The sequence below is a fragment of the Astatotilapia calliptera genome, chromosome 14 (assembly GCF_964374335.1).
Source record: "Astatotilapia calliptera chromosome 14, fAstCal68.1, whole genome shotgun sequence".
In the NCBI taxonomy this organism is placed as follows: domain Eukaryota; kingdom Metazoa; phylum Chordata; class Actinopteri; order Cichliformes; family Cichlidae; genus Astatotilapia; species Astatotilapia calliptera.
The window spans coordinates 26270598-26293272 of record NC_137435.1 but is presented as its reverse complement, the minus strand read 5'-3'; the positions used below and the strand labels follow the sequence as shown (position 1 = coordinate 26293272).

The following is a 22675-nucleotide window of genomic DNA, read 5'->3' as shown; positions in this document are numbered from 1 at the left end:
TCTGTTTCTGTTTCTCCAAATTTGAGCTAAGTTTTACTTTCCTCATTGTCATTCATTGGTGAGGGATCAGCGTCAGTGAAACAGGTTGGCTGCTAGCTACCACAGTTAGAATGGACACAGAAGCATGGCAACAAAGAATGGTCAGCTGTTTGTTAGCAAGTTAAGTTTTGACTTGTTCATGTTAAACACAAGTAAATTAGTCTTCAGAGCAATAAGTCTAGGTTAGCTGCTAGTGTGAGAAAATTCATTTATTGAACATATTGACTCAAGTGACATTGGGTCAGTTAGAAAGTCAATTCATGATTTTATTCGTGTAATTGCCCAGCCCTGTGTACTGTTTGTGTGTGTTCTTGTGTATACTAAACTGGTATGATGTTCTGAAGAAGAGAAATGACAAAAAAGATGAGAGATAGTTATGAAGATATAATAATGATCAGCTATCTAAGAAACGAAAAAGACAAAAATGAGTAAAGCTGAAGAAGAATAGGATCAAAACATTTATTACTGAAAGCATAAGTGGAAGACAAAGAAAAAAAGAGAGTTGGACACAGAGAAAATAGATTTGATACATATGCAAACAACACTCACTTGAATGGGAATCATTTTATGGAACTTCAGTGCCCCCTTATGGTGAAATCTGGCAAAACAGCCAACGCAGTAGTTTTCAGTGCATTCAGCACACATCTGCAACACATAGACCAAGTGCCATCAGTCTGTCTGCATATAAAAACACCCACCTTTAGTGTGTTTCTATGTCTTTCAGTTTAAAAAACAATGGTCACTGCCTGTGCATGTCTGTGTACTGTATGCATATATATATATATATATTAATTCATGCAAGTGGTTGCACTGGTAGGTAAAGCGCTCTTTTGCTAAAGATGTAACCTCAACCTTTCCTTATAAACTGGCGTGGTGCTGCAAGATGCACGTGTGTGTGTTTGTGTGTGTGCTAGCTGTGTGCACATTGGTGCATTTGTGCTTGGCACATGTGTGTTGTGAGTGTGGTTGAGTGAATGCCTCTTAAGGGAGGTCATTATAATTTCTATCTGTAAGAATCAGGTCTTGTTAGTGGGAAAAAGTCATTGCATCAGCAGGTTTGGGAAACAGGCTTTGGACAGAGCACACAAGCAAGGGCAAGTGCAATGGAGACACGGAGGCTAGGGTGGAGAAAAAGCAAACAGTCAAGCAACAACTAGCCTGTGTTTGGTTTCCTTCACTATGCATGCAAGTTTCTTTTTCAATAGATCAAGGTTTTATTACCAACACCATCACTTAAAATAGTGTAGTTTAGTGCACTCTTTCAAGAAACACTACCAATTCTTTTTATCCTTGGAGGAACTTAACTATTTCATTTATTTATTTTGTGACAGTGTGATGCAGTTCCCGATCTAATGACTTGGAAGCTTTCTGTTTCTTCCTCACTTGCATATTTGCTATGTCTACACCTGTTTATTCATAGATGAATAATAGATAATTATAATAAATAAAGCAGTACAACAAACACAATGATTCACAGTTCCATGCTGATTTCTGGATGAATAACCTTACAGTGTAAATTTATACCAGCTGATTCAAACATTAATCCAGTAAAAAAAAAATGTATTTAGATACATATTATGTATTTCTGTAATTAATGTCTTTATGGGTGATGCTGTGTGTTCATTCTTTTTTTTTTTCTTTTTTTATCCATACATGGAAGTATGTGTGTGAGTGTGTGTACACGCAAACCTGCAGCTGCGACATTGCCCTTTAATGGTCCCATAAAGCAGGGCCTCATTTCCCCTCTCAGGCCTGAGGATAAATTACAACCACTCCTCTGGGACTAGGCATCCCTATCAGACTGCAAGCAGCATATCACTGCACTCTTCCTACTACACAGGGAGAAATGAGGTAGCTTTTTTTTTTTTCTTCTTTGCCTGGATGACTCTGGAATAAAGCATGAGGCTAGGTGTGCAGTGTGTGTTGCACATGAGATTTCAGCATTTTTATTACAATGAGTCATGTTTTTTTTTGTTTTTTTTTTAAAAAGAAAGAAAAAAGGACAGATGTGTGATTGTGCGTTTATGAGTGCATATGTGAGTGTGTGAGCATTTGTGTGCATAAGTGCAGTTCCAGACAGAATGGCACAGACAGTTGTAACGCTTCCCATTATTGCCATCATTATAGGGTACGAGGGCTATCCAAAATGTGTGTGCGCATGAGGGTATTGTGTGTATTTGTGGATGCATTTAGCCTATGTGCTTGCCCAGACTACCATAAGCACAACCATTAAGCCCATAACTATGGGACACTGGGGGCATCCGGCCCTTCATTGGACAGTTCAGAGCCATCATCATCATCAAACGCACTATCAAGCAAATCACATCACATTATATTTTAACACACTGTGTGTGCTGCACTTAAATAAGTTATTCCACAACAAAAAGGGGGGAAAATTGTAGATGTCAGCTCAATCAGTTCAACCCCTGCCTCTCCTTCAATTCCTCTTTAAGTCTCCCTCGCTCTTACCATCATTGTTCTTGTTCTCGTTCTCATAGAAGCATCACTTATTCAATACTAAAGTCTGCTGGCTTCATAGTGAAACACAGAATAGGATTTACACAGGGAGCTGAGGATTTAGGAGGTGGGAGCAACTGGTCATCAAACATGCATTACTCAGCTCAGTCCATTACACACACACACACACACACACACACACACACACACACACACACACACACACACACACACACACACACACACACAGAGACGGTAAGGCTTCATTTCTCTCCTTCTCCCTCTTATTCACACATACAGTTTCAGGCCGTCATCCCTCCTCCTGAGCAGCAGTGGATGAAGAGCGAGAAAGAATAAACAATGGTGCCCTCAGAGGTCTCAAGTATCGATGAATGGATCCAACTAAACTGTTATCAGTGCAAACACAAACACACAGATAGACCAACAGATTGGACAGTTGAGGCACAGCGAGAGAGAGGAAGGCAGAAGAAAGAAAAAGACAGACATGAATAAGCGAGTGCAGAAAGAAAGAGAGAAACAGGTCAGAATATGGCAGATGGAAAAACTGAAAAGGAGGAGTGACGAGAAAACACGAGGAAGAAAGAAGGATGGGTAAACACATAATGACAAAAGAGGGAGGTGGGCAGGTGAAAATGAGCATCTGAATGACAGACGAGCTAACAGCTGATGCAGGAAGAAGAGAAACAAATCTATATAATAACTGCAGTAAGATATATGGGTGAGAAGAGGGGACTCCAAAGAAAAATGAAAGGGGGGGGACTGAAAATATGACATTCAACATTTAAACTTTGAAAACAGATCAAGTGAATTGGCTCCTAGTGCTGCACGTGTAAGTGTTTGGTGTGTGTGTGTGTGTGTGTGTGTGTGTGTGTGCCTGCCTTATTAACACACAAAACCTTTACCTGAATCCAATGAGAAAGGGCAAAATCACTTGGCAATTAGTAAAATCTGATCTTTCAAACACACAATTTTTGCTTTGTGACAGAGCCAAACAAACCCTGCATCCATGACAGTTAAAGTGACTTTTGCCATACAGTGTTGTTTGCATTTGTTCAGGTGTGACAGTTTTTGCGTGCATACTATTCCAGCAGTCTTGACTTCACATTGTCCACATACTGTTCCCCTCAGTCTGCTTTTTCTTGCCGTCTGGGTAGGAAGTGGAGGTGGTGGTTGAGGCGGGGCTAAAAAGAGCAAGTGCACTGTTATTAACTCTTGGTAAGGGTATTTAATTTAATATTCCTGACATTTAAGGGATATTATGCAACTGACGACCATGACCAACAGAAAAACACAGAGAGATACAGTTTAGCATGTACAGCAAAGTTTTACACAAGTATCAAAAGTGCGTCTGTTATTGGTGCAAAAAGTTGTTAAAGCAGTTAGCCTGCTTGTACAACTAGTTCACACACTGCTGTGAAATGTAACAACAAAACCAAAGGTTATATTGCCTGTTACAACATATTGTGCACACCAAAGACAGTCCTTTAAAACGTTTTCTTAGCTGTTTATAATTAATACATGACGCAGAGACATTTAACTATTGCGCCTCATGATTATCATGTTTAACATAAGTATGCCAAAGCTAAACATTTGTTAGACAGATCAGTGTTTAACGGAAAAACTCCAGAGTTTGGTACCTGCCTTTTCAAGTATCCCTCGTACTGAACTAACTGTGAAGAATGCTCTTGCATATTAACGTCCAATTGGACGGTAGAAGGAAGTTCAATATAGTGCCAAGAGTACGCCTGCATGTCAAGCCTACCTGGTGCAGATATTTTACTTCTGAAACTCAAGTTGTGACTGTAAACTTCTCACCTGTCAGTTCTTCATCCTTCAGCACTCGGATCTTCAGTTTACCTGCTGACAGCTGTTGAGGCAGCATAGAGAAACAAATCAGCTCTCAGTTTACCAACAATCCTACGCAGTGTTCAGTTTTGTGTGTATTTGTAGGTATAAACTACTGTATGTTCATACAGTAGTATGCAGCGTTAGTGTTTACATTGCTGTATTTTATAATGTGTGAGCAAATAAATTAATAAGTTACCTCATTACTCTGCTGTTGAGAACTGACTTGAACACAGTGTCTTTGTCCAGAAACCAAGTTTCCACATTAGTATTAGGAATATCAGTCTAGATTATGGTTACTGCCTCTAGCATCTCTTTTTTCCCCAGACGTGTTCCACAACCACACTCTTTTACAGCTGAACAATTAAAAGTGGCTTTAAAATTTGGAGAAGACTGTTTTTCTGCTTTAGATTTAAAGACATCTGCATTGCAGCCCAAAGATCTAGCGTACATCCCAAATACACATGAAAACAGGATTCAAGACACATTCATAATCCTAACGTCACAAACTGAAAAACAGCTTTTGGACAATAATGCTTATACTGTATGTTAGTTTTCAGCTGTAATTAGCATGCAAACAAATGTGGCATGATGTTTAAGAGTTAAATGTGTTTTATTCTGTCACTCTAACTCACATAGGAAAAATTAGAATGAAAATTAAAGACATATAAATATATTTTTTATCTTGACGGTACCTTTTGGAGCTTGCTCTCTTTGTCTTTCTTGGAGCCATATGAGAGAGAATTGCTTGTCATGGAACCACATTCTCCAGATGCCCATTTAATCCTTTGTGAATGTCTTAACAGAGGGAGAGGTCGATTTTTCTTTGTAAATCAAACAATCCTATTAATTTGACCATGCATATCTCATCAACGGTTACATAGCACTGATTTCTCAAAAATGACAGAAAAAAACTGCCTGAGTCCTTGATTTGTCTTGTTTATGCTTTATATCCAAAAAGACAGACTCTGATGACATTTGTTCTACACAAGATCTGTGTCTGCAGCTGAAAAGTAAAATCCAACAGAAATTCCCTTATGCAGTGTCTTGGGGATTCGGTATACCTGTTCATGCAGCATAGAGTAAATACCAATAAGTAACAATGAATGCACAGATATCTTTACATGTGCAAATTTACTTTAAAAGAAGTCTGAACACCGTTCTCAGATTGTATTATACCTGATTCGATTTCACAGAAACAACTGACACATCTTGCTATTCCTGTATTTTTATCAAGGTGGATGTGAACAGCAGGCTGGATGTAACAACACTCAAAGCTAATGTATTTTAATCTGTTGAAGTTTCCCCATGGGGCGTGAGTATTTAATAATATTGTCAGGCATTAAGATGAGAAGAAATGTAGAAAAAAATGTCAGCAAAATACGGAAAAGGGTATAAAACCTGAAGTTTCATACCTTAAATCTCTCAATATTTTTTAAAGAAATATAGATGCAGATTAGTTTTATTCAATTTTAAAAATTTTATATTTTAAGAATCTTTTTTTATTTTTAGAGAGAAAGAGAAAGTAGTGGCTCATGCCTCATGCTTGGCTTTATATTGCATGATTTGGTCAAATGCAAAAGGATATTTGCCTACAATATTACAGCACAGAAGGAAGTTTAATGAATGAATTCATGAATAAATAAATGTTACATATGTGTATAAGCTTATTTCAGCCATCTTCCGCTAGTAAGCTGGGGAAGGCGGCTTAACCAGATGCTACTTGCAGGCACTGTGTATCAGGTCACACTGTGGGAAGCTGTGCATTTGGATTTTTGTGTGCCTCTCAGTGTGTGTGTGTGTGTGTGAGAGTGAGAGAGAGAGAGAGAGAGAGAGAGAGAGTGTGTGCGCATGACCAAGGGTTGAGGGCATGAGGCAGTTGTGCGTGTGGTGCACAGAGTTTTTATAAAAGTGTCTGTTGGGTGCTGCAGGCAGCAGGGGGTTTGAGGAGTCTCACAGCTTCCGGGAAAAAGCTGTTTCTGGCGTTGGAAGTTCTGGATCTCAAAATGTGAAACCTCTTGTGTAACGGGAGGGGGTTGAAGAGGTTGTGGAAAGTAAAGCCATTGTTGCATCTTTTTTTGTGAATGGCTATAACATGGCAGCCCCAGGTTAGATTCTCAAGCTACTCTCTCACCCCATGGAGCCAAGTAGATTCTCTTTTCTTTTTTCCCCCCAAAGTGTATACTTTTTCCTTCTGTCCAGTTAAAATCAAAACGATGTAGAGTGCAGATTACATTCTTTAGGGATCAGTTAGGTTCATATGCAAACTGGAGGGAGCTGAGCTTGATTTTATCTCGCTTTAGGCAATTCATGACAGCTGAAGTCAGTACTATTGGGTAGTAATCATTCAGACACGTCACCAGTGAATTCTTGAATGATAGCTGTGGACATAAGGGTGAGCCTGCACAGGGAGATGTTAAGATTGTTAGCACATCCTCCAGCTGGTTTGTGCATTCCCATAGACCACAAAATAGAATGTCTTCACCACCCATTGCCTTGTGATGCTTCACTTCATCTGTGATTAGGCAGGGGGCCTGTTCATCTTTCTGCGATGATGAGATAATCACAGTATGTATGAAGGTTTCTGGGTCTATAAGAGAGGATTCTATGGCTGTTGTAATTTTGCAAGGTTGGCTGGTGGTTGGCTGCGTTTCTTATTGATATAATTTTTTCTGTTTATAGATACATGTAATTTTTCTATCATGTGTAATAATCTACTTTCCTCCTTTTCTCAGGTGCGTGTCTTAGCTACATACAGTGAAACTGAGCAACTTTGCTATTCTTATCAATACTTAGTCTAATAAATTGTGGTTCAAACATATATACAAATAACAAAGCAAGGAAGTCACTGCTATGACTGCTAGCAGCTATTAATGGCTGAAGAAGTGCATACAATTAAACAGGGATGTTTTTCTTTGTTCAAACAAAGTGAATACACAGTTTTAATCATTGAGGAAAAAAATGCCATTTGTCTATCCACAGGTAGAATTTGTCTTGCTTATCACCAAAAATTAGCAGTCTTAATTTATTACCTGTGTAAAGGCACTGTCCCTTATTTTCAATAAGTAAGTGCACATCTGCTATAAGCAAATGTGACATTGCCTCCACAAATTTAGTAGAGGGTCATGGTATCTGTATATTCCTTAGTATCAATACTAAAGTGGCTGTAAAACTAAACATGTTCCAGCATTCTTAAAGCAGTTGGGTAGTGTTTCTAGGGCTCTCTCAGACTTCCCTACAATTCTCTGGCAGATATGTCTATTTCAGAACTGCAGTGTAAGACAAATGAACATTTATGAACTTACGATATATGTCATCGCCATGCACAGTGCTGTGAACAAAATCTATTGTCTTGTCTCCTTTAGTTGCAAAATTCACATGCTGGGATCACATAACATGAAAGGTTACAAGTTTTTGCACACAAGCATGGACACAGTTGCAAATACAAAATTAAAAATGAGCACGTGTGTTCATACAGACGCACATAAGCATGTGGATACAGTTTACATACACACACTAACAGGACACGCCTGTCAGTTTGAGAAAGTGAAGAAAAGAGGGATCCTCATTTAGATGTGAGTTATTCATGCTCATGTTGTTGAATTATTTATGCTATTTATGCTATTGTGATGTCAGGCTGTCTTTGAAAGAAGTTTATTTTGGATTGAGCTGGCAGCCTGTCAAGGCACAGGAAGTCAGAGTCTGAAAATATATGTGCGTGTGATGGCAAGAGTTGCCAGCAACCCTGATGCCGTTGCTGTGCTGTGCTGACACTGAGGGTGGGCGTCAGGTAATCATCCTCAAGACATCACCTAGGCAACTGGACTGTCGCTAAGGGAGACAGTTGAGGCACACCCCTGTCAGTGCAGGATGACAGGGTGTCCCTTCAGGACAATCAACCTGAGAGAAACAAGTGTGTGTGTGTGTGTGTGTGTGTGTGTGTGTGTGTGTGTGTGTGTGTGTGTGAGAGAGAGAGAGAGAGAGAGAGAGAGAGCGAGAGAGAGAGAGAGAGAGAGAGAGAGAGAGAGAGAGAGAGAGAGAGAGAGAGAGAGAGAGAGAGCAAAGCTAAAGCTAAAGCTATCTAATTCACACAGAGAAACTGAACTAAACCTGGAAGAACACACTTCAAAATAATAATAGTATAACACAGTTTCAGAAGCAACCCAACCCAAGTCTTGTAGCTAACAGATTAATTGTTTGTTTGCTTGCTTGTTGCTTGGCCAGTCCTCACTCTTCTAAATACCTTCAGAGTTGTTTGAAGATAAGAACGTCATAAAGGTTAGGTTAAGCTGTAAAATTTAGGGTTAGTTCAATTTAATTAAGATGATTCTGGGGAAAATAGACTGACATATACTCAAACACGCCCAGCTATCACCTTTATCTGACCCATCTCAGCCAAAGTGAGAAATGACAACATATGTGCCCCTCTTGCACACACATACATGTGGGGCAAACTCTCTTTGAAGTCCAATGCCAAAGTAATTGTGTGACATGAGAGAACAGAGAGAGAGAAAAAGAAAGAAATAATGGATTTCAGCCCGGGATGAGTAGTATCAGGTCAGGAGGTCAATGCACATGTACGTATCACACAAACTGGGGAGCCAAATGAAACAAAAAAGAAAAGAGATAAAAGACGGAGAGACAACATAATGGAATAGGCAGCAGATAGGGCGAGAAGCAGAGCAAAGAGAGAGCGGAGGAAACCGGAAAAAAGAAACCTCAACCATACTTTTAGATAAGATGAGAGCTTGTGTCTGTGAGCCGTACGGCCTAAAGACAAAGCTACATTAAATCTGTGGCTCGGGCAGGCCACAACAGAGAATGATGTACTATGTTTGCCCCAAGCTGCTGCTCTGGCTTTATTATCGCCTGTGTACCCTTCACAAACTGATTATACCACACCTCCTCTCAGCAAACTGAATTTGTTCGCCTATTCTCTGGGTGCATACAAGAGAGAAAAAGGGAGCAAGCGAGAAAGAGAAAGAGAGAGAGAGAGTAGGAAGACTCTGAGACAAAGATGAACAATTCATCTACTCCTGGAGCTTTGCGATCTAACAGACAGAGAGAGAAAAACAGAGTTACAAATAAATCACAGCTTGATATCTATAATAAAGTGTTGTCAAAGATACACTTGGATGTTTTGGTGGAAAAAAGGGGGGGGGGGGGGGGAAGACAGGTAAGGAAGGAAGTTGGGAAAATTCGGGTAACCTTCACATCATACCTGAAAACAACTAATTAAACAAATTAGCCAAACCCATCTTTGTCTGCGTTCTGCTTTATGTCAGTGAGAGACAAACTAATGAGAAACCATTTCATCTTTTTCATTAGAGGTGCACTAATTAATTGATTCAAATTGTCAAGCTGGGTCTCACATCGACGCCACTGCTGTATCATTGCACACAGCTTTCAGAGAAAAAGTAGGAGGGAAATAAAGTTAAATTAATGTGACGTTCAATCATAAAAACTGAGCGGGAAATGACTGTGTTTCACTGTAGTACTCAATAAAGGCACTTATTAAATGACTGTTAGTCTACAGTAATGTCTTTTCAAAAACTTCTACAAACCTCTGCTTGTCGAGACTGCAGACTAACAGACGGCTTATAGTTTTTTCACCCATCAAAAAAAAAACAAAAAAACTCTACACTACACACTAGAGATACTAATTACCATGAAAAACCTTGCTATCGGCTTAGGTACCTATTTACTACTGATACCAACAGTGTCATCTTTGCCTCCTCCATCTGAAACACAAATATATACAGCAGTGCTGCAGACAGGCAGGCACACAGCCACTCCCCTCACTAGTAGTTGAAGTAGTGATGTTCACAACATTGACAAACAGTGTCGGAGGAATTTCATTGGGGTCAGTGAAGCTCCTATTGAAATATTTAACAGACAGCATTAACTTTCGCCGTTTAACTATTAGCACCTGACAGTCAGATTACCCGTCTCTTAATTTAACATTAAGGTAGCGGTTAATAATGAAATGGTAACATTAATGTGGCAGCTAGGCAGCACATGTTATCAGACACAAGTATTAGTGTCTAAAAAATACTTGTGGGGTGATCGTGGCTCAAGAGTTGGGTGTTCGTCTTGTAATCGGAAGGTTGCCGGTTCGAGCCCCGGCTCGGACAGTCTCGGTCGTTGTGTCCTTGGGCAAGACACTTCACCTACCGCCTACTGGTGTTGGCCAGAGGGGCCGATGGCGCAATATGGCAGCCTCGCCTCTGTCAGTCTGCCCCAGGGCAGCTGTGGCTACAACTGTAGTTTGCCTTCACCAGTGTATGAATGTGAGAGTGACTGAATGTATTGTAAAGTGCTTTGAGGGGTCCCGAAAAGCACTATATAAATGCAATCCATTATTATTAAAAAAATGTTATGTTTCTCTTATAACCCAGACTGAAGCTCAGAAAAGTCTACCAGCCACAGGACAGAAACAGTGGGAGTCTACCTTACTAACTCTGTTTGATCAGCAATGAAATATGGTGCCAAGTCATGAGAAGCACAGAAAACAAACAGACCTGTAGGTGAATACATTTACATGGGCCAGGATTTATATTTATTTTATTTTATTTTATTACTACTTTTTTTCTCCATAGTATCAAAATGGTATTAAGCCTTTTCTTAGGTATCGTTATTGAGTTTGAAATGCTAGTATCATGACAACCTTATACAGTGCATCAAGGAACCTGGGTTCTGTGACCAATATATGGTAAGAAAATTAACTTTCTAACTGATCCTAAGTGGCAGAGTTCTTGCTTCCCATCGTTTCCAGTATACAAAAGCCAAAGGTGATCAGAACAAAGGTGTTTTACTCTAACAACAGGAGTCAGCACAGAGAAAACTGCTTAATGGAACCCCTGCACAAGGACAACACATTGCAAATAATTGCTAATCATCAGTGGTCTTTCTGAAAATTAACTACTTCCGATCTAAATTAAAATTAGAAAATATGTCTGAATATTATGTTTTTTAAAGAGATCATGAGATACCTCTAAACAAAGACACCCAGAATAAACTATTCATTTTCACACTATAGTTAGGCAAGCAGTTGCTCTCCTACCTTCACACTATTCCCCATACAATAAACAACCTCTTACTTCATGTACTTTTTTACAGCTTGCTCACACACAAATCAAAAATCTTTCTGAACTTACTTATAGAGTATGCTGTAATATGTCAGAAGCACAGAGCTTGAACAGAATTTTTGTGGCACAGTTGTGTGTCTGATTAAGGAACACAAACCAGAAAGTACAAAAAAAACCAAGAAAAAAGAAAGGGATAAAAGAAAGAGAAAAGTCTGTAATCCACAGTGTTGAAACACATGAATAACATTATTTATAGCCGGCCAGGTATCAGAAACACACACAAGCTGACGCTCGCACATCTTGTTGTATCCTAGGGCTGGTGGAGTGGTAAATGTTGCAGTATTTCAGCCTGACAGAAAACACTGTGTTTATGTGCTTATCATTTGAAAAGCCTGGGCAAGAGGGCCCTCTTCCCATACTGATAGCTTCTTAATTAGACCTAGACTTCCAGTAAGAAAAAAAAAACCAAAAAAAAACAACCATGCAACACCTTTCCTGAAGCGATAAACACGTTGCACTTCCAGGTGGTGATGTATGAATCAAACCAATAGCAATCCATCATGAGAAATGAGTGCCTCTCGCCATACTCTTAATCACTGATAGTGTAATTAGCTCTGCTGCTTTTTAAGTGTATTTTCACATGTGTGTGTGTGTGTATAGTTTTTGAGTGGATATTATTTAAAGGATTCAGTGCATAAAATCCATATTTTGCTCTCACTAGGGCTTTCCCTGAGCTGTATAATATACTAATAATATTACACGGTTCTCCATAACTATACATAGGTAACACAACTGAGAGGTATTAATGAACATCTCATTAATATCCAGTGTTTGTTTTCAGGCTATAAATTAATTTTCTGTTCATAAAAGTAGGAATGGCTCACAATAATGAGCCAGGTATGTACAGTATATATAATTTAAAGGTGTTTGTGTGACTAAAAAGGTCTCGTTGTCAAGAACACATGAATAACATTATAACCAAACTCAGCTGGATTTTTGGTAAATAAAAAATCTAGAATATTTAGGTTTTAAATGTTTAAAGGTATTATGCAACATTCAGAACCAATGGATGTTGCACTAGAGAAGAATCTCACACCAAAACAAAGTGAAGCAAAACAAAAATAGTCAAACTGAAGCCTTTTAGCAGCTCACAGGGCTCTCGATCTTAAAAGCCCAGACCAATGTTGACTCTGCTTTTATCTCTTTCTTTGTTGGAAGACTTTTTAGCCAAAAATTGTGATTTCCTGTGTCTAGCGAGATCTGAGTTGCCTTCGATGGGAATACAACTGTACACTTACATCTCATTTTTAAGAGAGACTGTGACTTTGGTAAACCAATACTGAAAATTAAACCCTATAAACAAAAAACCTCAAACAAAATATATTTAATTATCATCTATATAAACCTGATATTTTGGAGCTCTTTTTTTTTTCTTTTAACATGACAGATAATAACTTAGCATTTCTGACTAGCAGGCAGCTGCTTCCATCTCTTTAAAGAGTGATTTTCAGAGACACTAAAGTTCTTTTTCACTGTTACCACTTTCTCACTGCCCTGTCCAATTAAAATTAAATAAGAATATAAGAAACTTATTTATAGAAAGAAATGAAAGGGTGCAAATAGCGTTGTATATGCTGCCAGTGACTCTCTATATCCACTTTCAGTTAATCTAAGTAGTTGTGACAGTTAATGACATGGTGGAAACAAATATAGACCTAACTAAAAATATTACATAAATAATGGGTTCAACAACATCCCATCAAGATAAATCCATCAAGGACAGACAACATCAGGACTTTGATTATAATCAAAGTAAGGCGAAAATATAAATGGGGCTAATGGCCAGTGATTTATCTCTTTCAAAGCTAATTTTAACATCAAAAATGTTCCCACTGTATTTTTTTCTCCTTCATTTTACTGTTGCTCATTCTTATGTCTTGTGCATCGTCTCTCTGATGTCGGGAATGTGAACCAGCAAAGGTTGCTCCACTGACCTTTTGCATGGGCATGAGCTAACTTCATCTATGACTGGCTTTTTCAGTTCCCTGACTGCTTCTTTATTCCTTCCATAGCAACCTTTTCTTGACCTTTATAGTTAGAGAAGTCGCAGACCTCCCACTCTCTCATTTGGTGTCTACCTCTATCTGTCTCTATTACTCAGTGTCTCTACTTTCTGTGTTGCCTGCTCTTTTACAGCTGCTGCAACTTCTCTGCCTCTTGCACTACCTCATGTCTCTCCATTAGTCACCTGCTGTGTCTACGAAGTTGCTATATTTATTCCCCTTTTTCTAGTTTCCCTCTTCCATTTTTTCAGGATGCTTTCTTGTGACATTTTGACATTTTTACACTTTTGCTTTTATTGCATAGTGGCAGTGGAGATAGACAGCAAGTGTGGGAAAAAGTGCAGGGGAATGACATGCAGTCGAGTTGAACTGGTGCATTTTTCACATATGCTCCAACCATTTCACTATCTAATCTCTGCATTCCCTTTGTGCCCTCATCCTGACTCTGTAAATCTTACCCAATATAAGTTAAGAAAGTTGCCATCCCAAAAATAAAATACTGGCATCCACCAGTGCTACCCCTCAGCCTACTAGTGGATACACCTATGGTGTCAATTCCAAAAGCTTTAGGTCAAGGTCACTGAGATTCAAACTCATCTAACATTTTCAGTACATACACCTAAGTTATGTACTGAAAGCTATTTCGCCAAATAAATTTAGCACCATCTTTGATATATAGCTGTTTCACATCCACATAGCTGACAGGAGATTTTATTGATGTTTTGTCTGTGTTTTACTCAAGGTTTTGTTGTACTACTGGTCACTTTGTTAGAAAGAAAAGAAAAAATATATTTTCAGTTATATGAGTAAATAATAGCATGTGAAAAATACTCAGTCCTCTTTTTTTATGTATACCTTTTGAACTACTTGTTAATGCAAATAATGCAATCTAATCATTTAAGCATGTAGATATGGTCAAGACAACCTGTTGAAGTTCAAACTGAGCATGAGAATGAGGAAAAGAGATGCTTTAAGTAACTGGGATTTTCCCACACATCCATTTTCGGGGTTTACAAAGAATTGTCCAAAAAAAGAGAAAATATCCAATTGGCAGCAGTTCGCTGGGAAAAAATTCCTTGTTGATGTCAAAGGTCCAAGCAGAATGACTAGACTGCTTTGATCTGATGGGATGAACTCAAATAACCACTTGTTACAACTAAAGTATGCGGAACAGCATCTCTGAACACATAACACATAGGACCTTGAAGCAGATGGGATACAGCTGCAGAAAACCACACTGGGTGGCATTCCCATTCCAATTCCAAACTGTAAACCATTATCTAGTTTTACGAGTCTCAACTACTTCTGCAACATTCGTAATAGTGTGGGCCATATTTGTACCTAATAATATGGCTAGAGGACTTTTCAAGACTAAATGTGAATGGAACCAGGCTGCCGTAGTACTTGTTACAATAATGTGTTAAATTGCTAAATGGGATGATGAATGAAGGTTGTTCATGTGGTTTCCCATAGTTATTTATTCACCTTTATCTAAACACCTGAAAACACCCAGAAAAAAACCTATGTCAAGTAAAGAAAATACTCCACAGACAACATAAGGAGAAGTCTCTCTTCAGTAAGCTGAAACTTGATTCAGGAAAACAAAATTCCCTCTTCTGTGTTTTGTGCTACAGCTCATGCTTATTCACTACACTATCTTCCGTCCCCCTCTCTCGACCTCTCCTGTGTTTTCCCTGGCGTCTCACTTGCATTTTCACTTTTCGATTTCTCCAAATCACTGCTCTTCTAGGATACAGACTGTAACATTAATACTCACCCTCTTTCCGCCTTCTCTTTACTGATGCTGTCTTTTAGCCGTTGCAGTTTCTCCTCTATCTCCCTGCTCTCACTGGCCAGAGTCGTGGTCTCCATTTGCAATTCTTGCAAGTTCCTATGTTAACACAAACACACCCACATATAAGCAATCAATTAACAACAATCAATCATACAAAGGGCCTCCTCCGTCAGATTGGAGAGCAAGGCTTTCATCAATAACTTCAATTTATTTTCACCACTAGCAGATCTCTGAATAATCAATACATGCAATCAATTAGTTACTGGATCAGGGCATCACCAAGTCAGGCATTAATTTATTCAAGTAATTTATTCAATTACCGGTTGGCAAATGAGAAACTAGAGTAGGAGTATTGAGCAATATTAGTAAAAAACAGAGCAAAAAAAAAAAAGAATAGAGTCTACCAAGAAACACAGGCACCACCTCACAACAGTTACCTTGCTTGAAAGTCCATTTTGTGAAATAGCGATTCTCTGGATAGAATTTGAATGGTTACAGATGAAAATAGGATGGGAGCCAAGGAACAATAATGGGCTTCTACCGAATGCCTTAAATCACATCATTGATCTTATCTCATCTTACCTGGCATTGAGCTTGACCGATTTGGCCTTGTTGTTAGGAAGCACCACAAAGTCATTTAAATTCATGGCTCTTCTTTCTGGTGGCTCAGGTATTCTTCTCCAGTCTTTCGCTGTGCTTTTTACAAAGAGTCTCTGCTGCAATAAAAACCCACAGTAATGGCATAAAACTGGATCTCATGCAGGGCCCAAGTTAAATCACACGCAGCCATAAATGAATACTGCCACGGTGGAATGAGCAAAATAGCAGGGATGCATAGGAAGTTAAAACAAGCAATCACGTATATTTAAATTGCATCTGACGGATCTAAATGGATGATAAATGGTTTGGGGGCAGTAAAAGACGACTAAGAAAATTAGCCGATAAGGCAGGTTTGATAAAAGCAATACAGCCACACCTGCTAGAAACTCAGTAGGTAGAAAAAGTAACATTAGACGAGCCATTTTGTTCAAGGTGGGTAGTCTCTTAGCGAAAACACTGACATTTCACAGGCAATTTTAAAAACATAATCGTATATCCATAGGGTAAAATTAGAACATTGATGAAAAGCCACAAACACACCTATCCCAGAACAGATGGGGTTTTTTTTGGGGGGGGGGGGGGGGGGGGGTTTGCTTTTTCACTTGAAGCAAATTTGTAAAAGATTCAATGCCAGGAGGAGACACAAATCCCTTCAGGGTTGCATCAGGAAGGACATCGGGTGTAAAGATCTGCCACATAAAACATGTACAGTGGTTAGCACTGTTGCCTCACTGTGGCTGCAGTTAGTGGGGTTAGGTTAACTGGTGATTCTAAATTGACCATAGGCGTCAATATGTATGTGAGTGTGAATGGTTGTCTGTCTCTCTGTGTTAGTTCTGCGACAGGCTGGCGACCTGTCTAGGGTGTACCCTCCCTCTCACTCTTTAACAGCTGGGATAGGGTCCAGCCCCTACTCCTGTAATCCTGAGCCGGATAAGTGGAAAAGCATGGATATGTGAATGGATAAAACATGCAGTGACCTCTTGTAAATAAGGGAGCAACTGCAAGGAGCTATAACGAAGCTGAGTTAAATCAAACGCCCACTGAGGACACACCAGCACAATGATCCAATTTGCCTCCAGAGTATGGAGTGTATTCAGTGAATCCCACATCTGCCACAAACCAATGACATATGTTCACGGACAGACAAAATTAATTAACGTTAAATGTGATTTGACTGTAAATTCAATACCAATAATAATAATAGTAATAATAATAATAATAAATAAATAAAAAGGTGTTGAACACTTCGCAAAAAATGTTGAAGTCATATAGGATTTTGACAGCAATCCAGTCACCATTACGAGGGTATGACGTATGCTCCTGTAAGCTCATGTTAGACAGCGACAGTTTTTACAAAGGGTTTAACAGAGAGTAGCTGGTCTAGAGAGAGACATTTGACTGGATGAAGCTAAATTTACTGTCTCCTCTGAGCCGTATAGTAAAGATGACACACACACGCACACACAGTAATGCATTTGTTCACACCACACATTTTCTCTTGTAGTGTCAGCAAAAGCGCAGGTGTACTAAATCCCATTAATTAGATTAGCTTCTGGTATTTTTCATGCTGGCTCACCGGAACAACTTACTGGGTCATTAATGGAACTCTTAATGTTTTTAATCCCCCCTGTGCTTTTCCTACGAGACAAAATGTCTACTGTGAGACCGGTTTATTTAATATTAAGACAGTAACCGTGAAGCTCGTGTGGCATGTGACGGTAACTGTAGAACAGGCTAACTTAAACTTCACAGGCTGCTGAGAATATGAAACTTACCCAAATCGCTCCGCGGTTCTTTTTAGAGTAATCTGCTTCTGATAATTTATCAACCTTTTTTTTTTAGTTGTTAAGCCAAAAGGTCACATTTACATGACATTTATTGCAGGTTTTCGTCAGGAGCGCTTCTCTTCTGTAGTCGAAATGTTTCTGTTAGGTTACTATAGCAACTTACGCCTGTCTCGCGATAGGTTGACGGCGGGTGAGTTTCCTGGAGGCGCTTTTGCTCCGTATATCCGTGTTTGTTTGTGTTTTGGTTAACTTTTTCCCCGTTTGATATATTTAAAAAAAAATGAATTAGCCGTGTGTATGTGCTTTTGTTTGTTCCGGGAATAAGCATTGGATTCAAAGGCAGCAAATTCCCCTATTGCTTTGATAATCATGGGTAGTGGGAATTCCCGTCTAATTAAAATCCTTAAAGCATCAAGATAAAATTTTATAGCACTGATTAGAGCTTTGAACCCTCGTTATTTTTTTTATTTTTTTTTTTTAGCTGACTTTGGAGTTGTCTTTAGTAATCCAAAGACGATGATGTTTAAATATTTCATGTTGACAAGCATTAGAGATCAGAAGCAAAATAATTTCCCATTAGCCCATAAGATAAATGTGCTGGGTTGAATTTGGTAAGACCAAAGTGAGGAATATAGTTTGTGTCCCCGCAAGAGTGCTTATTTGTAAGCAAGAAACATAAGTCACTATGTAGCCACTTATTACATTGCTACATGTAAAATACAAACCTGATGGAGTTCTAACATTACAATGTTACTAACAAGAAGGTTAAATGCCAGGTTAAAAACACGGAGTTTTAGTGCTTTTGCAACTTTAAAAATAGAGTACATATTACAGCATACATACCACAGGTAATATATGTGTAGCCTATAAAGGATCAGCAGCACCAACTGTGCATCAGAACAGAAAAATCTTGTATTAATAAAGTGAAATTCTACATGTGATGCGTCTGCCTTTTTAAAATAATAACTGTATTATTGATTGTCATTATCATTATATGCCTTTGAGATGCTCTTGCCCGTAACAGTACAGCCAGGCATTCATCCAGCCTCATTTGTATTCCAGGACAATAGAAAATATTTGACTCGTCTACAGCAAGCAATTCCTCCACCTTTACTTTTTCTTTTTTCCTTGCGTCTTTATCCTACCATGCCATCCTTTTCCAAACCACAGGACAATTATGGTTTAGCACACCTCCACCTCATTCCTAAATCCTTTCTCTCTCGTTTGCTTGTACTCCCTCCTTTTGTCTGTTTCCCTCTTCCTACATTGTTGGCATATGACCTATTGCTCCTGCCATCAGGAAAGTGTGGGTGTATGACTTATTGTACACGTGCCTTTGTGTGTGTGTGAGGGGATGGTCATTTAGGGTCGTGACCCTCCAGCTGGATCCTGTCTCGGCTGCTAAACAGTGACTCCCTCCCTCTCCCGTTCTCTCTCAGCTCTGCCGGCACAGACAGCAGGGTGTGCAGTGGCATACCGATGAGTGGACGGATGAGAGGAAGAGAAAGCAGGAGTGGGGGGGGGGGGGGGGTGAGGTGCATAGAGCTGAAGGGAGCAGGTAGAGAAGGGGACAAAGCAAGAGGCCAAAAGGCACATGGAAAAGCAATGCAGGAGAAGTAATGAGAGAGCAACAGAATGAATGCAAGGAGGGCTACAACACCAGAGCAGTTGCAGGAAAAGGACAAGCACTGTGCTGTGAAATGTCAGGGCTATTTAATTCATTAGGAGGCAATGATTATGGCACTGTACTGAATGTCATCTGCTGGGTTAAACCTTCCTCAGCAGGCCCATGCTGGATATATATATTGAATGTTTGGCTATGGTTGGAAACATGGAGAGAAAGAATGTAGTCAGCCAGCCAGCCAGAACCAACACACACTTTTTTGTGTGGGGCTCCTGGCATGCACAGGAGGTTTGTAGATAATCCTACAAGTATATTGATGAAATAATGGAGAAATTGTTAAATAACCTTGAAAAAGTGTTTGGCAGCTTTCATCCATTCATCTTCTATACCTGCCTATTCCTATTCAGAGTCACAGAGGGATGAAGACTATCCCTGTATTCACAAATGGAAAGAAGGTCACCAGTCTATCATAGGATTAACACCAGGCACATCTCCTATTTTACCTGATCTGCATGTTTTTGAACTGTGGGAGGAAACCAGATCACAGGAGAACATCCGTAGGACTTTCTTGCTGTAACACTCGGACGCTGTCGGCCTCAATAACTAAGTCCCTGTGTTGCCCCTCACTAAAAAATTTACAGTATAGAAAACTTTAGCCTTATGCTCGCTCAATCCTGACCTGAAATTGTCTGACCAAATCAGCGCAGCAGTCTCAAAACTGAAAAGAATATAGGGTGTATTACCTTAAGTCAACCAAGATTGATTCAACTAACCTCCTAACCCGGTTGGATCATCTTTTGCTTGTTGCAGCATAGATTCAGCAAGGTGCTGGAAACATTCCTCAGAGATTTGGGTCCATGACATGACAGCATCACACACCTGCATCACACAGATCTGTCACCTGCACATCCATCATGTGAGTCTTAAAGTTCCACCACAGTGCGGTGAACTCGAGAAAAAATTTCAGATGAACTTTGTGCTATGATTAATTATTCTGCTGGATGCTGCAATCAGACAATGGGTACACTGTGGTGATAAAGGGATGGACTTGGTCAGGTAGGCTGTGGCCTAAATTATGCCCAAAAAATATCCCCCAGATCATTACAACACCAACCATTCATGCAAAGCAGTATGAATCCATGATTTCATGTTGTTTACAAAAACTTTGGACCCTGCCATCGAAATGTCCCAGAAAAAATCAAGGCTCATCAGGCCAGGCAGTAGTTTTCCAATTTCTTGCTAATTTCCAGATTTGGTGAGTGAGTTTAAGCCTCAGTTTTCTGTTTTTAGCTGACAGGAGTGGTCTTCTGCTCCTGTGCTATGTATATTTCAAGACTTGTGCATTCTGAGATGCCGTTCTGCATATCTCAATTGTAACAAGTGGTTATTTGAGTTACTGTTGCCTTGCTATCGGGTTAAAGCAGTTTCGCAACTCTTTGGAGAACTGCCACTCACTGGACTCACTCATTTTCGGACTATTGTCTGTAAACCACAGAGATAGCTGTTGGTAAAATCCCAGTAGCAGTTTCTGAAATACTAACTAAACCATGCCACATTCAAAGTCACTTCAGGAGGTCATCAGATGTAACAGGACTCAAACCTTTTATAAAAGTCCAACTATTGTCTCGTCTGTCCACAGAATGTATTATATTCTGTCATGGACTATGAAATGCGTTGGACTCAATACTATTACTATTGAATGTTCACAGGTGTTTTTACAACTGGATGAGTAACATAATCTTGAGGCAAAGGTTGTAGAAGTGTTGGAATTCAAGGTTTGGGATCACAAACAAGCTGGTTCAGGATCTTCTTTTTCTACAACAGATTCTCTCAGTAACACGCCAGGATTTCTCTGCAGGGAAGTACTCTTCAGCCTGTTATTCTCAGTGAATACACAAGTATTAAAGTAACTGTTTACTCATATATATATTTGACTGCACATGCCAATGATGCTATTCGTTTAGAGATTTTGCACTTTAAAACAAAGCCAATCAAAAGTGCAGACAGGATCCTGCATTTTATGATAAAACTCACATCATCTCACAGCTCCATCATTAAAACCCAAGATATTGTTAACATCTGGTAAGAGCTATTTCAAGGGCTGAAACAATCATTTATTCTCACAGTTGTGTGGAACATCCAAAAGCAGGTCCTTCTGAAAATAATGAGATTCCTTCTTTCTGAGGTTCTCATCACTGGGAGAGAAAAAACCCCTTTTAGGCCATGGCTGTAAAGAGACTTACTCGGTGGACATGCCAATCTAAGAGACGTGGGCTAGATGAGGAGGAGGCAGATAGGCAAGAGCAGCAGAAGAGGATTAGCACCATCACTATAGGCCACAGTGATATGAGAAGCATGCTCAGGAATACAGTACATGTGCAGATCCTTGACATCATAAAGAGAGTCCAGTATATTGAATATAATGAGGTCTTCATCCTCTTGTGACTTGCGGCTGAAGGTCCCAGTGGGTGAGTGATTAGTGTCCATGCAGTGTGTGTGTGTGCATGTGCATGGGAAAATGACTGTCTCTCTCTCTCAGAAATATGAATATGGTAAAGTATGTGGCATGCGTGCTCTAGACCAGTGTGCTGTATCTATCTAAGAATCATGAACATTCAGTGACCATAACAGGTGATAAGACTATTTGTCTTGCATAGCTTTACCAACATACAGTGATGGGATGTATGGATTGAAAGATCGATAGGAAATTAGAAAGGAAGAACAAAAGGGGAGGAGACAGAGTGAGTGACAAAGAGTGAAAGCAAGAAGAGCACAACAGAGCAGTAGGAGGGTATCAAAGTGTCAAGATCTGATAGCTAGTCACTAGATGTCATTGAGGAAGACACAGAGAGGTAATGAGAGCCGTGGCAGAGGGGAGAGAGGCCAGAGGGCTGGACGCAAAGGCCAACTGAGAAATTGAGAGGTTGAGTGTGGAAAGGAGGAAGAGAGGGGGGGAGATGGATGAGGTGCGGGACCTGAAGGCACAGAAAAGAGAAGAGCACCAAGGAACGCACGTGAGTGGCTCTTTATCACGTGAAGCCGCTTAAAGCCGATGGCTGTGTGTCACATATTCAGACGGTCACGTTCGCACGTTTTCTGCACAGAAAGTATGGATACTGTGCAGTCAAAGTGAGCCGCATGAGTGAAAGCAAGGCTGTAAAAGAAGAGATATGTCAGGAAAAAGCAAGAGTCACATCTGCTGAAAAAGATCAAAAGCAACTGGTGATAACAGGAGGCAGGCAGGCAAAAAACAAAGACAACCAGGTAGAATGTGCTTAGAAAGCCAGTAGAACGAATGGAGTGAACCACAATCCCCTATTGGACAATGATAAATTGCTCATTTTGGTTTGAGT

The 22675-nt window shown here is 39.7% G+C and overlaps 1 protein-coding gene across 1 annotated transcript; it reads right to left on the bottom strand.

Moving 5' to 3' along the window:
* Positions 1 to 280: 280 nt before the first annotated feature.
* LOC145419968 (zinc finger B-box domain-containing protein 1-like) lies at positions 281 to 18563 on the bottom strand. Its single transcript, XM_080288536.1, has 8 exons — positions 17687 to 18563; positions 15891 to 16024; positions 15291 to 15404; positions 5058 to 5160; positions 4333 to 4384; positions 3598 to 3698; positions 589 to 684; positions 281 to 377 (listed from the first exon to the last, which is right to left on the bottom strand). Exons 2-8 carry the CDS (start codon positions 15953 to 15955, stop codon positions 360 to 362), a joined length of 549 nt encoding a protein of 182 aa, XP_080144662.1. The 5' UTR covers positions 15956 to 16024; positions 17687 to 18563; the 3' UTR covers positions 281 to 359.
* Between the last annotated feature and the right edge of the window lie 4112 nt (positions 18564 to 22675).